Source organism: Thunnus thynnus, chromosome 2, assembly GCF_963924715.1.
Source record: "Thunnus thynnus chromosome 2, fThuThy2.1, whole genome shotgun sequence".
Taxonomy (NCBI): domain Eukaryota; kingdom Metazoa; phylum Chordata; class Actinopteri; order Scombriformes; family Scombridae; genus Thunnus; species Thunnus thynnus.
The window spans coordinates 20,259,825-20,271,952 of record NC_089518.1 but is presented as its reverse complement, the minus strand read 5'-3'; the positions used below and the strand labels follow the sequence as shown (position 1 = coordinate 20,271,952).

The 12,128-nt window shown below is 43.7% G+C and overlaps 1 protein-coding gene across 1 annotated transcript; it reads left to right on the top strand.

Annotated features, from left to right (window-relative positions):
- The first annotated feature begins 1,460 nt into the window (after positions 1-1,460).
- rgmb (repulsive guidance molecule BMP co-receptor b) lies at positions 1,461-10,706 on the top strand. Its single transcript, XM_067608815.1, has 3 exons — positions 1,461-2,026; positions 5,996-6,543; positions 8,242-10,706. The coding sequence occupies exons 1-3, from the start codon at positions 1,909-1,911 to the stop codon at positions 8,998-9,000; spliced, it is 1,425 nt and encodes a 474-aa protein (XP_067464916.1). The 5' UTR covers positions 1,461-1,908; the 3' UTR covers positions 9,001-10,706.
- Positions 10,707-12,128: the final 1,422 nt, after the last annotated feature.

Below are 12,128 nucleotides of genomic sequence, written 5' to 3'. Positions count from 1 at the left end.
GTGTTTACATTGTCTACTCACCTTGTACCTCCTGCAGTTTTGTTCTTTTGACTGTATAGATTTTACGACTGTTAAGGTGCAAATAGTTCGGTGTTTCTGTGTGTTGTAATGTGCGGACTGTTCTGTCTCACATACTGTAGGTGCTCACTTCACATTGTGTTCTGTTTCTGTTTCTGTAAATGCAAACTTCACTTCAGAAGACCACGGAGGAAGGTTGGCACACAACTCTCTCCAATTGCAACATAATTATCCCAAATAAGGTTAAAAGAGTGAAGTCTAACTCCTTGAGGGTTTCATAAGAAAACATAAAACAAGAAATGAATAGTGAATAACCCGCCAATTAATAACATTTTCTCCCACAAAACATGCAACTCATTTGGTCAGCAGATCAAAGAAATCAGAGGCTTCATAAATTAGATTTAAATTACAGCAGGGAGGAAAACAGGGAATCATGCTGCATTAAAAGTTGTATGAAAAAGTAGTGTGAAGACTTTTCAGATTATGATTTTATTATAGATTAAATAGGCTTATATTTTATTTTCAGTATAATAAATTTAATCTCAAAGTGTGTAGGCATGGCATCTGAAAAAATACACAAAAATGATTAATTTACACTTAAAAAGTAAGAGTTCTGATTCACCTTTATGAGCTTGTTTCTACTGTAAAAAGCAGTTTTATATTTACAGCAACTATCAGGAAAGTCCATGTTTCCAACTTGACTTCAGTGTCATTCAGTTAAACAGAAATAATGTATCTGCTCTGGACATAAGACGTGATTTTGTTGATATTGAGTCTGGGATGATACTATTCTGTATTTATTCTATTTCTCTCTAAGAAACCCATTTAGACAAAATAAATGAATAAAACATGATTTATTTTGTTATTTATTTATCTGGGAATGAGTGTGATTATAACCACTATTACATATTACAAACTAATATATAATAATATGATTCCTCTTGTTGTTTGGGTGGTACTTGTAGTTGTAGTAGTGTTAGTAGTATTTTAATCTTAGGACATGTTATGATCATCATAAAAAATGAAGGAGACAAAACTCGCCCATAAAATGGACACACAAAATGAAATATTATGTTTATGGTTTGTCTTGATCAGCTTCCACTCTGCCAAATAAAGTCCCATGGCAGCTCTTCATTATTCCCTTCAGCATATACAGTGATTTAATGGCATCTTACCAACGTTTTAAAACTTTTATCACAGTCCTCTTCATTATTCTGTGGCCTGCTCTCTCTCTCTCTCTCTCTCTCTCTCTCTCTCTCTCTCTCTCTCTCTCTCTCTCTCTCTCTCTCTCTCTCTCTGTAGTCATGGTAGGCGGGTTTTCCGCCAGCAGGGTTTGGTTGATTCTCTATTGATTTGTTGGAGGGGCAGAGGAGGAGGAGGAGAAAGTGAAAGGGGAGGAGTGGAGGAGAAACCCGGCCTGGTGAGGGAGAGAGAGAGAGAGAGAGAGAGAGAGAGAGAGAGAGAGAGAGAGAGAGAGAGAGAGAGAGAGAGAGATGTGATAGTGCGTGTTTAGGACGAGAGAGGAGAGCGCAGAGTGATCATAATCAAGGCAAAAGTCCGACCGCGGAGGGAGCGCACTTAAATCACGTGGGGGTGTGGATTTGTACGGGGAAAAAGTAAAAGTGTCGTCGGAGTGACTTGTGCTTACACTTTGTTTTCCTCCTCTCTTTGCCTTTCCAACCCCCCCTCCGCCCTGCATTCCGCGGAGCAGCTGTGTTTTAATGCCCCTGCGCACCCGAGGAGGAGAGGAAGGAGAGAAGAGTGAGGAAGAAGAGGCAGAAGAAGAAGAAGAAGAAGAAGAAGAAGCAGAAGTGAGAAGGCCTGGACACCACCCCTCCTCGCCCTTTGGAGGTCTGTCCACTCTCCCCTCCTGGCCCTGCATGGACGGGGATGGGGAGAGCCGGATGCTGTTGCCGCGGGGCTGAGCGCCTCGCCTCCCCGTCTCTGGTGCGCCGCTTCCGGCCACTGCTGCTGCTGATCATCGCTTTGTGCTGCGGTGCCCACATAGGTGAGTAACTGCACTTAAACACTGCAACGACTTGCGTGTCTCTCGCAACTAATACGTGATTTTACGCACTTTGTTATCACATTTCGCTCTCATTTCTGCACAACATCCAAAGTAACTACATTTCTTTTCAGTTGCATATGGAAGTGATCAGCCATACTCTATCAGTTATTAAACGTGGGTAATCATTGTGTAGCCAATCTTTGTGTTAAGGCCCAGTGGTGCCTGACAATAGCTCTCTCTCCAGCGGCAGTGCAGCAGTCTGAGCACGGATCGAGTTTCTCCTCCTCTCTCCTGGGCCGTCATTCTCCTGTCTGCCCCTTAATGGCTCATGGAGGAGGGGAAGAGAAAGGAAGAGAGAGTGACTACCTCTCCTCATATCCATATATTACAGACTACAGCTTTTATCAATATCAGAATCTCTCTGAGTGTAAATCTGTTCATAAAAAGTTAGGATCAGTGATTTAATGTGTTGTAAGTCTGATCTACAGTGTGTTATGTTCAGTTGCATGATGCAAAATAATACTGTGCATCTTAATTAATAGTATTGAGGTGATCTAAGTCGCACAGGGAAGAGCACTTTAAAGAGACAAGCATAAATTAATGCTTCTCTGAAAATCTAACAATATTTCTTTATATTAGTGGTTCTTCTGATGATAATTAAGGGCAGAAACTGAAACAAAATCTGGACAGAAAGGAAAACAAAGCATTAAACAAAAGAAGAGTCTGTTCACTGGAAGCCAAAGGTTAATAAGGTGTTGTTAAGAATTACTGGCCCTGAAACACAAAGTGGCTTCTGGATAGACTACTGAGCTGTGGCTGAGTAGAGGTTATGATTTACTTGATTTGGTTTGTTTTAAATTCAGTTGGTTACATTTGACACAGATGTATGTTTCATTTGGTACAAAAAGCAGGATGTCCGACTTTTTTTCGGGTCGAGTCTGTGCGTGTGGTGTGTATGTGCAGGGGGTCTGCTGTTGTGGCGGCTGTCTGTTGAGCAGTCACACCTCCAGTAATTAGTTTAACACGGCTCAGGCAGCGGGACAAAACCGCCTCTGCGCGCAGCCTGGTGAGACCCACTTCACATTAAAGATCTTGGCACCTTCTGCAACATGTGCGCCACCTGGAAAGAATGTGTATTATTTAGTCTGTTGAAGGAAACAGAATGTTTTATTTTTTATAACTTGTACATTTCAGGGTATTTCAGACAAATTTCATCGTCAGCTCCATTTGTCTGTTTAGGTGGGGAGGCAGGAATGTCTGAATTGTTCACACTCCTGAGTGTCTAGTCGAGACAGACAGAAACAGAGGGCGCTTGCTGTAGTGAGCTCCCGTAAAGCTTTGTATCTCTGTGCTTGGAGGGCTGTTTGTGTGATTTGAGCTCAGCGTGTAAGAGAGTGCACAACAGTGTGATCAATAAGCACTTCACAAGCCATTCCCTCGGTTGAGAGATGATCCCAGTAGATCCTTTTCTGATCTCCGGAGATCAGAGGCAGTTGGAGGCTGTCGGATAAGTAGACCAAGCCTGTGAGGTTCGGCTTGTGGGTCTCTTGACCTCTGTCTGATCATAGAGAAGGTGCCTCCGGAGCACTGTGCAGGAGGAGTACAGGAGGAGAGATGACTAAAGGGTGAGGAGGCTGGTCAGGGAATCAGGCTGAGAACAGAGTTTGCTGAAGGCTGAAAACTGAAAAACTGAATAGTGCTGATGGAGGCAAATGATCTGAGGTGGAGAAAAAGAAAATCTTACAACAGATGGGGCTCGAGAGGAAAGAAGGGATGAGACTTACAGTATGAGATGATAAAGGAAGCTGTGGGGGTGTGAAAAAAAAAGAGGTTAATATTGTGGTAGGAGACGGAAGAAGTGCTTTGGGCATTGCTGACTGTTTTATTGTGTCTATATTAGATACTCACCCGAGGGGATGAAGCAAACCAGGCTCTGGATGTGTCGAATCTTTGTCTCTCATGCATTAGTCCTTCCCACGAGGAGTTTATCCTCTTCTTAATAATATTTTCAGTTCAATTCGGTATTCATCACCTCGACTCGTCTTACCACAAATTGCTTATTTATATGCATAGATTGGATTTTCTTTTCAAAGAAAGGCCGTGCATGCTTAGAGAGGGCGCTTAAGAGGACAGCTTCACAAAAGGGAGATCATGGGAAGCCTTGAAGAACAAAAAAAATGTGTTTTAATATTGATTTGGAACATAATTAATCATCATGGGGAAATCCTCTTTTTGGATGGGAGGGAGGCAAGTGTGCAGGAGCAGCATAATGAGACCTGCTGCTTGGATCCAATGTCTTGCTCAGTGAAACTTCAGCAGATGCTTGTCATCAGAGAGGTTTTAACCTTTATATAAGCCAGTGGTTTTGAACCCAAGTCCTTCAGTTAGGGGGTCGACTCCCTCCTCGCTGCGTCACCCTGCTGGGAAATGTTGGTGAATGAGCGCTTTTGTGCGTTTTAGAGCAGCTCATGATTCTGATACCCTCCGAAAGAGAATAAACCCGCTCTGATTAGATTGGGAGCGGTATTTAGGTACTGCCTGCAGATAGGGAAAGAAGGGAGGCTGTTGGTGCGCCAGTCAAAGAGACAATGCGTCCTCAGTGCTCGGACCGTCTGTACAGTGGTGGTTGGCATGGCATGCAGCCTGTGTATGTGTGTGTGTGTGTGTCTGTTTGTGTGTGTGTCTGTGGGTTGGTGTCAGTATTTAACAGGCAGGAGAGAGATTCTGAAGCGTGGTGCGAGTGGGGGTCCGTACCTGCACCCTGATTTCTAAAACTAAGAGCACTACTGCCCCCAAATGGTGGCGCCCAACTCCTTCATGCCCCAAAATCAAATACATGTGCAAAGAAAAGCTGGAATGTGCTGTTTGCTTGTGTGTGTGTGTGTGTTTATGTGTTAGCAGTGTCGTATGGTTGTTAAGTGATGGTGTGACATTAAGGGAATCTCTTGATTTCAGTTAAAACCATGTACAGTCTGATTTTGCTCGGCCATTAGGAGATCATACCACCATCTGAAGATCACGGACTGTGTGCGTTGAACGGAAGCACAACCAGCATTCTTTCTAAGATAGCTATTTGTGTATGTCTGTATGTGTGTGTGTGTGTGTGTGTGTATGTGTGTGTGTGTGCAGCTGCCCATACACTGCAGAGCCTCTCTCTGGCCTAATCTAATAGGAGCACGTTGTGACTGATGCATTAGGTCTGGTCTCTAATCTCTCTCTCTCGCTCTAACTCTCTCTCTCTCTCTCTGATGATCTATGATATAAAAGGCTGATTTGACCCTTGTTACATTCAGAAATGTTGCAATAGATAAAACATCAGGGACCATTTCGGACCAAGAAATTTGTTCCTGCTGGGTACAGGGACAGAATAATCAGTCTCCTGGATGCATTTCCTTACTTTAGCCTGCTCTGGTGCTTGCGGTTATAGCTGTAAACAAACATTAAAGTGACATAAAACATAACTTATTTAGTCATATTTAATAAAGGTACATTTGCGACGTGTATTTTCCGGTATGGTAGTGTGTATGTGTAAATAATACACCTTGTATTGTTTAGCTCTTTCTCTCTTTAGTACCACATGTGTTAGGGATTTGTAGTCTTTTTCTTCCCTCACTGGCTATATAAGCAGTATTATCTCACTCCTTGTGGGAAAATGGTCTTTATCTTTTCTCTCTGCCTGCTCTTTGGTTTATTACACTCCAGGTTTATTACACTCACAGAGCAGCACTGCTGATTGATTGAAACTTTCAACTAGCAGCAGGTTCCTTTTCCAGTTTTATTAGGTTTGATTGCAACAGGCCGGTATAAAATCAAAGCTTACAGTCCTTTTAGATGTCTTCCGCATGCGCATAAACTTTTTCTTTTCTAGTTCGATCCAACTGAAAGACTTGTGTGATAATCTTTCAGGGAGTTTTTAGCTGGTTATATCACTTTGCTGACAGTATCTCTGTCTGCCTGTGTCCTCTCTAGGTCAGTGCCAAGTGGCCACCCCTCAGTGCCGTATCCAGAAGTGCACCACCGACTTCGTCTCCCTGACCTCCCACCTCACGCCGGCCGTGGATGGCTTTCACACCGAATTTTGCAAGGCTTTGCGGGCGTACTCGGCCTGCACGCAGAGGACAGCCAAGTCCTGCCGGGGGAACCTGGTCTTCCACTCTGCCGTGCTGGGCATCTCAGACCTCATGAGCCAGAGGAATTGCTCCAGGGACGGGCCCACTTCTTCCACGCACCCCGAGGTCCACCCGGAGCCTTGCAACTACCACAGTCGCACCCAGCACGCCCACACACACTCCCACGCGCACGCACACACGCACTCCCACGCTCACGGCCACAGCCACTCGCGGCCTGGGTACCTGTTCTGCGGGCTGTTCGGGGACCCCCATCTGAGGACGTTTAAGGACAGCTTCCAGACTTGTAAGGTGGAGGGGGCTTGGCCTCTCATCGATAATGACTATCTGTCGGTGCAGGTCACTAATGTTCCAGTGGTAACAGGCTCCAGTGCCACAGCAACCAATAAGGTGAGGAGAAAGCCGTTTTAAAGGGGGAGGCAGAGAGAACTTGGCTTTTTTGGGGTGTAATTTGCTGTGATTACACTTATAAGAGTTTCTTAAGTGAGAGCAGCTGGTGAAATCTACTTTATTCCTGTGTGAGTGTGTGTGTGCTTTAGAGAGAGAAACATTCTCCATAATGACCTCTAAGTTGCTTTTCTGTGCCTCAGAGTAAGAAATCTTATCACTGCGAGGCTGGAACACGTCCCTGCTCTCTCTGCTCTACTTTTTTCTCTCTTTCTTTCACTTTCTGTGTCTGTCGCTCCCTCAGACTCACAGGTGTGAGGCAAACAGCCTGATCTTGTGACTGTCTCTTGTGACTCAAGCAGTGTTGGAAACCTAACTTGGTTAATGGCTGCATATAGCCTGACCTCTAATAACATGGAATGAGATGTGTGAAAGGATCCACTGTTTACTTATGTGTGTGTTTGCAAGCATTTGTGTGTGTGTGTGTGTGTGTGTCTCATAAGTGGCACTCCTTGCACTCAGCAACCAGCTTAAAGCACTATGTGTGTTATAGGTCCTTATCCCTGTACGACAAAAAAGAGACACATGCACAAAGACACACACACACACACCACCAAATGGATGATGAACCACACAAGGTGATCTTTGTGGTGTTAAAGAAGCTATGTTGATGTTTCCCCCGATGATCAGCCCTCTCCTGCTTAGTCGATAGCTTTAATTATTAAAACACATACACACCCATGTATACACTTAGTCATGCACACGCTGGCTGATACACACACACACACATTAAGCAAATAGTATGGTTGCTTCACTGTGGAGCTGAAGGTTTGACCTTGCGTCAGAGGTGGGGCAAGTTATTAGTCACGATTATTAGGGACACACACACACACACACACACACACACACACACACACACTCACACACACTCACACACACATACACACATTAACAGCCCTCCAGGCTTAATGGCCTACCAGGCCTCATTCCTCATGGCTGTCATGTGAACAAAGCAGCCATTCACCGGAACTATGATGCTAGTGCTAACCGTAATGCTCACACCACACCCTGTATCCACCACTGCTTCCACTCACCACTGGAGCCCTGTGTGTTTTTATGTATATGTGTGTATGTGTGTGTGTGCGTGTGTCAGCATGTTTGCATAGCTGTGTCAAATTACAACTTGTTAAAAAGTCATTTAGTCTTTTCTCACATGTAGTGCAATGAGAGTCAATAACCTGTGTAATGGGTGAATGTTAATATTTGTACTGGTGTGTGTGTGAGAGAGACCTTTTAGCTTATCTGTAGAGCTGCAGCCATTGATCATTTATATTATCTATTAATCTGATGATTATATTCTCAATTCATTGATTAAATGTCAGAATAGTGAAAACTGTGCACCACAATGTCAGAACCAGAGGTAAAAGCATCAAATTGTGAGGTTTGTCCAATTAACAGTCCAAACTCCAAAAGATATGAAATTTACAATGACACGAGAGAGAAAAACACAGCAAATTAAAAAAATAAAAGGAATTTAAACAATAAATCAACTATTAAATTATTTTCTGTTGATTGACTAAACAATTAATCAACTTATCGTTTCGGCTCTAGTTATCTCCCTAATGAAAATTGTGTTTGTTCTATAACTTAAACACACTTTAAACTACAACTTACCTGATGCTCCGTCTCTCCCCTCTATAGATCACCATTATCTTCAAGCCCTATGAGGGTTGCACAGACCAGAGGGTCTACCAGGCCGTCACAGACAACCTCCCTGCTGCCTTTGACGATGGCACTGTGAGCAGCGGAGACCCAATCCACACTTCTGCTGGTGCCGACGGTGCAACCGGGAAGGTCCGGGCTCTGTGGATCTCTGAGCGCAGCCCGGGGCGCCATGTGGAGCTGCACGCTGGCTACATTGGCGTAACGGTGATCGTCCGCCAGCTGGGTCACTACCTGACCCTGGCGGTGCGGATCCCCGAGGAGCTGGCTCAGGCCTACGATGCCACCCAGGACCTGCAGCTCTGTCTGAACGGCTGCCCCAGCAGCGAACGCATCGACCAGGGAGGGCACCTGCCCCTGCCCCTGTCCCCACCTGCACTCGGCCTACAGCTTCAGCAGCTTCGGCGGCCCAGCTACTCCTCACAGACACAATCATCCCCCTACGGTGCCCCGCAGGTTTTCGGTGTGGAGGGGGCGAAGGAACGTTGTCGGGAGCAGCTGGAGGTGCCAGACATTTACTTCCACTCATGCGTGTTTGATCTCCTGACCACCGGGGATGCTAACTTCACAGTGGCGGCGTACAGTGCCCTGAAGGACATGGAGAGTCTTCACCCACACCAGGACAGATGGAGGATCTACCCCCGCGGCTCTGCCACCTCCACCTTACACCTTGATACTCAACATATCAAACACCTCGCTCTGCTCCTGCTGTGTGCACTGAGCGTTGGGTTCATGTAAGAGTGGATGTCTTTGTGCCTGCATGCGTGTGGGCTTGTGTATGTGTGTGCACTAGAAATAGAGTTTTGGGAGTTTTTTGCTGAGCACTGAAACTGAGCACTGGTTCCTCTCCCCTGCAGAGAGGTAACAACAGGCTGGACAGTTACTGGGAACTAGAAGTCTTTTTTTAGGAGAAGTGGCACACCTCCCAGCGGGCACAAGAGATACTGACAACACTAACAGCATCTCACTGCAAGGGTCGACCCGGCAGAATCAGCCGTCTGGGGAATAACACAGGAGATGTGATGAGGATGGGATGCCATAAATGTTCCTGTGTGGGTGAATTGAGTGTGTATCACACAATATGGATATACACTCCAGACTGTAAATAGTTTGTTTTGTCTTCAGTGCACAGTGTAATGGCGTAGGGTTTGTCTTATTGTGCCATTTGATGTGATTTTTCTTTAATACCTCAGACAGAGGATGTTTGTTTTAACAGAAGCACTTTATTTTGATTTTTTTTTGTTTTGTACAAATCCACATCAGTGTTTCTTCCTCACACAAACTGTCCTCCACCAAAATCTCCAATGGCTCACGTTTTGAAGACCTTTTTAGAAGTTGGTTTTGGATCCTGTCAATGTAAAAGTCAGTAGAATACAAGGAGCTGCCATTTTTTTGTTAAAATGCATCATTCTTTCAGTAGCTGATTTGACACAGTGTCTCATTTTATGTCAGTTAATGTGAGTTGTTCTCTTTTGAATGTATTATGAATATTGTCACAGCAAATGCCATCAGTACTATTATGTTGTTGTATGAATTTGTTGTTTTTCCTCAGATTTCAAAATGTGCGTGTGTGTGTGTGTGTGTGTGTGTGTGTGAGTGCGTCATTGTTTTTTTTTAACCAGTTGGTGACAAGCTTGGATGTGTTTTTATTTCCTCTAAGAATCATGTTAGAGGCACTCCCACCTTTTTGCCAAGAGGCTGTGACCATATGGGCTCATGTTTGTTGCTCACCGTATTCTTTGTTGTGTTCATTTGAGCCAAAGACAGATTATGGAAGCCTTGTAAGAGGGGCGCAAAGGTTTTCATGTACAAAGGAAATCATAACTTATCACCAAACCAGCACCTTCCCTTTTCCTCTGTTTTTAAATTTGCTACTGTAGACTGTTTTTCTCCTACTGCCAGAATTGACAAGCTGCTCCTCACTGGGACACGTGTAAGATACTGGAGAGTAGACAAAACACTGCAAATCACTGAGAAAACTTCCCCACAGCGCCTGCTGTCATATGTGCCTCAGCAGTGCGTTGTGGGAAATGTATGCTTTTTTGATACCTGATGGAAATGTGTTAACTCTCTCGAGACTATGAGCCTTTATGACATATAACATTCTGTATAATTATGCCCCATTCGGTTGGCCATAAACTTAATCTCAGTTTTGGCATTGTGATCTCTTACATCATGTGTGAGTGTCAGTTTGGTGAAGAGTGACTGGTCAATGTTGAAATACTTAACTTATTTATGAACGTAGTGTCCTGTAGAGGAAGTTAAGCTCCATATTCTTGCTGTTGGATAATAATTTAAAAAATGTCAGATGTGATTGTACTGCCACCTAGTGGTGCTCTGTTGCTATGTCAGTGTGTTATTCAAGGCGCTTAAAAAAAAACATGGAGGAAAAAAACTGTGTGCAAGTGTTTTATTTTAAAAACAATAAAGTCAAAACAAGCTTACTTCCTGTTTATTAATCATATTTTTAACAGGAATATAAAAAAGAAAAAACAACAACAAAAAATGATGTATATTTGTAAACAGCAAAAAACCTTGAGCAAAGCTATTACACTTTTTTTTCCCCTTTTTTCTCAAAATTCAAGAAGTTCAGAATTAAAGCTGAATAAGACTCAACACATAGATCACACACAGACATACACACACATTCATATAACAGTGTGTTCACTAACCCATCTGTCTGAGGTTAAGTTTTTTGATCAGATACCAGGTTTGGCCTCACAAACATAACCTGTTTCCAACTGCCACAGTTGGCAACACCTGGGATGTCAATGAGAAAAGGCTAAAAGAGACGCGCTAAAAGCTAAGAGTGGCCTCTCCTGTGATCCTAAAAGTGGATAAGTTCTCATTTAATCCATGATATTTTAATCCAAAATTTAGTGTAAAACCATTTTCATGAAGCCAACCACAAGGATGGAACATACTCATCATCTTCCCGTGTAGAAATCCTCACTGTGCAGAGTTCAGAGACGAAACAAACTCCCAACCTCTTCTTTGTGGGTTAGTTTGCTTTTGAAGGTCATGTGGAGCACCAGAAGCACTTTATTTCTAACCATCTGAAAAGTCAAACACAATGTTAAGATTTATGAAATAATAACATTCAGTTAAGTTAAATGGGATGATTTCCCACTCTGTAAGACAACAACATATACTGTAAAACGCATAACACCAAAGTCACCTGCACACATCTGCTCTATGTCTCTGTGGTTAATGTTACACTGATTGTTACACTGATGGCCCTGTAATCCAATTAAATAAAACAGACTCATTTTCTTACCACTTTATAACAGCGTAAGTGGTCATCAGAGTGTTAAAGACAATAATCTTCAAGAGAAGCAGCCTCATAGCCAGGACAGTCACCGTGTTTGTCCTCACAACAACATCTGGAGATCAAACCACACAGAACAACATAAAGAACCACATCTGTCTGGGTCACAGGGAGTGTTTTTAATAGTTTAAAAACAATTAAATACTACCTATTGTCTCATCATCTTCATGGCAGATCTTGTCTTCTGAAATTATAAAAAAGTGTTAAAGGTTTAGTGAAAAATAATTCAAGCTGTGAATAGAAATAACAATTAACACATTCAGGCTCTGACCAACTATAGTCCTACCTGAGGAGGTGGTGTGGTGTTTCCTGTTGACTCCGGGGTGTCGTCGATGACTCACAGAGCAGCTGTATGATGGCCAGTCACTGGTCGCCACTGTGATAATTGCTACAGGGCTGTGGTCACGATGCTTCCTGTTTACAGCAATGCTGTATAGTGTGCTGGGCATCTGGCCTTCCGATGGTGACCGCCAGCTGACCTCGAGGTGCACTCTCCTTAGGTCACTCACCATACAGACCAGTAGTGTGAAGCCCAGCC

Coding starts and splice junctions, on each gene's coding strand:
- rgmb (XM_067608815.1), top strand. CDS start 1,909: ATGGGGAGAGCCGGATGCTGTTGCCGCGGGGCTGAGCGCCTCGCCTCC. Junction 2,027..5,995: donor GTGCTGCGGTGCCCACATAG/GTGAGTAACTGC, acceptor TGTCCTCTCTAG/GTCAGTGCCAAGTGGCCACC. Junction 6,544..8,241: donor GTGCCACAGCAACCAATAAG/GTGAGGAGAAAG, acceptor TCCCCTCTATAG/ATCACCATTATCTTCAAGCC.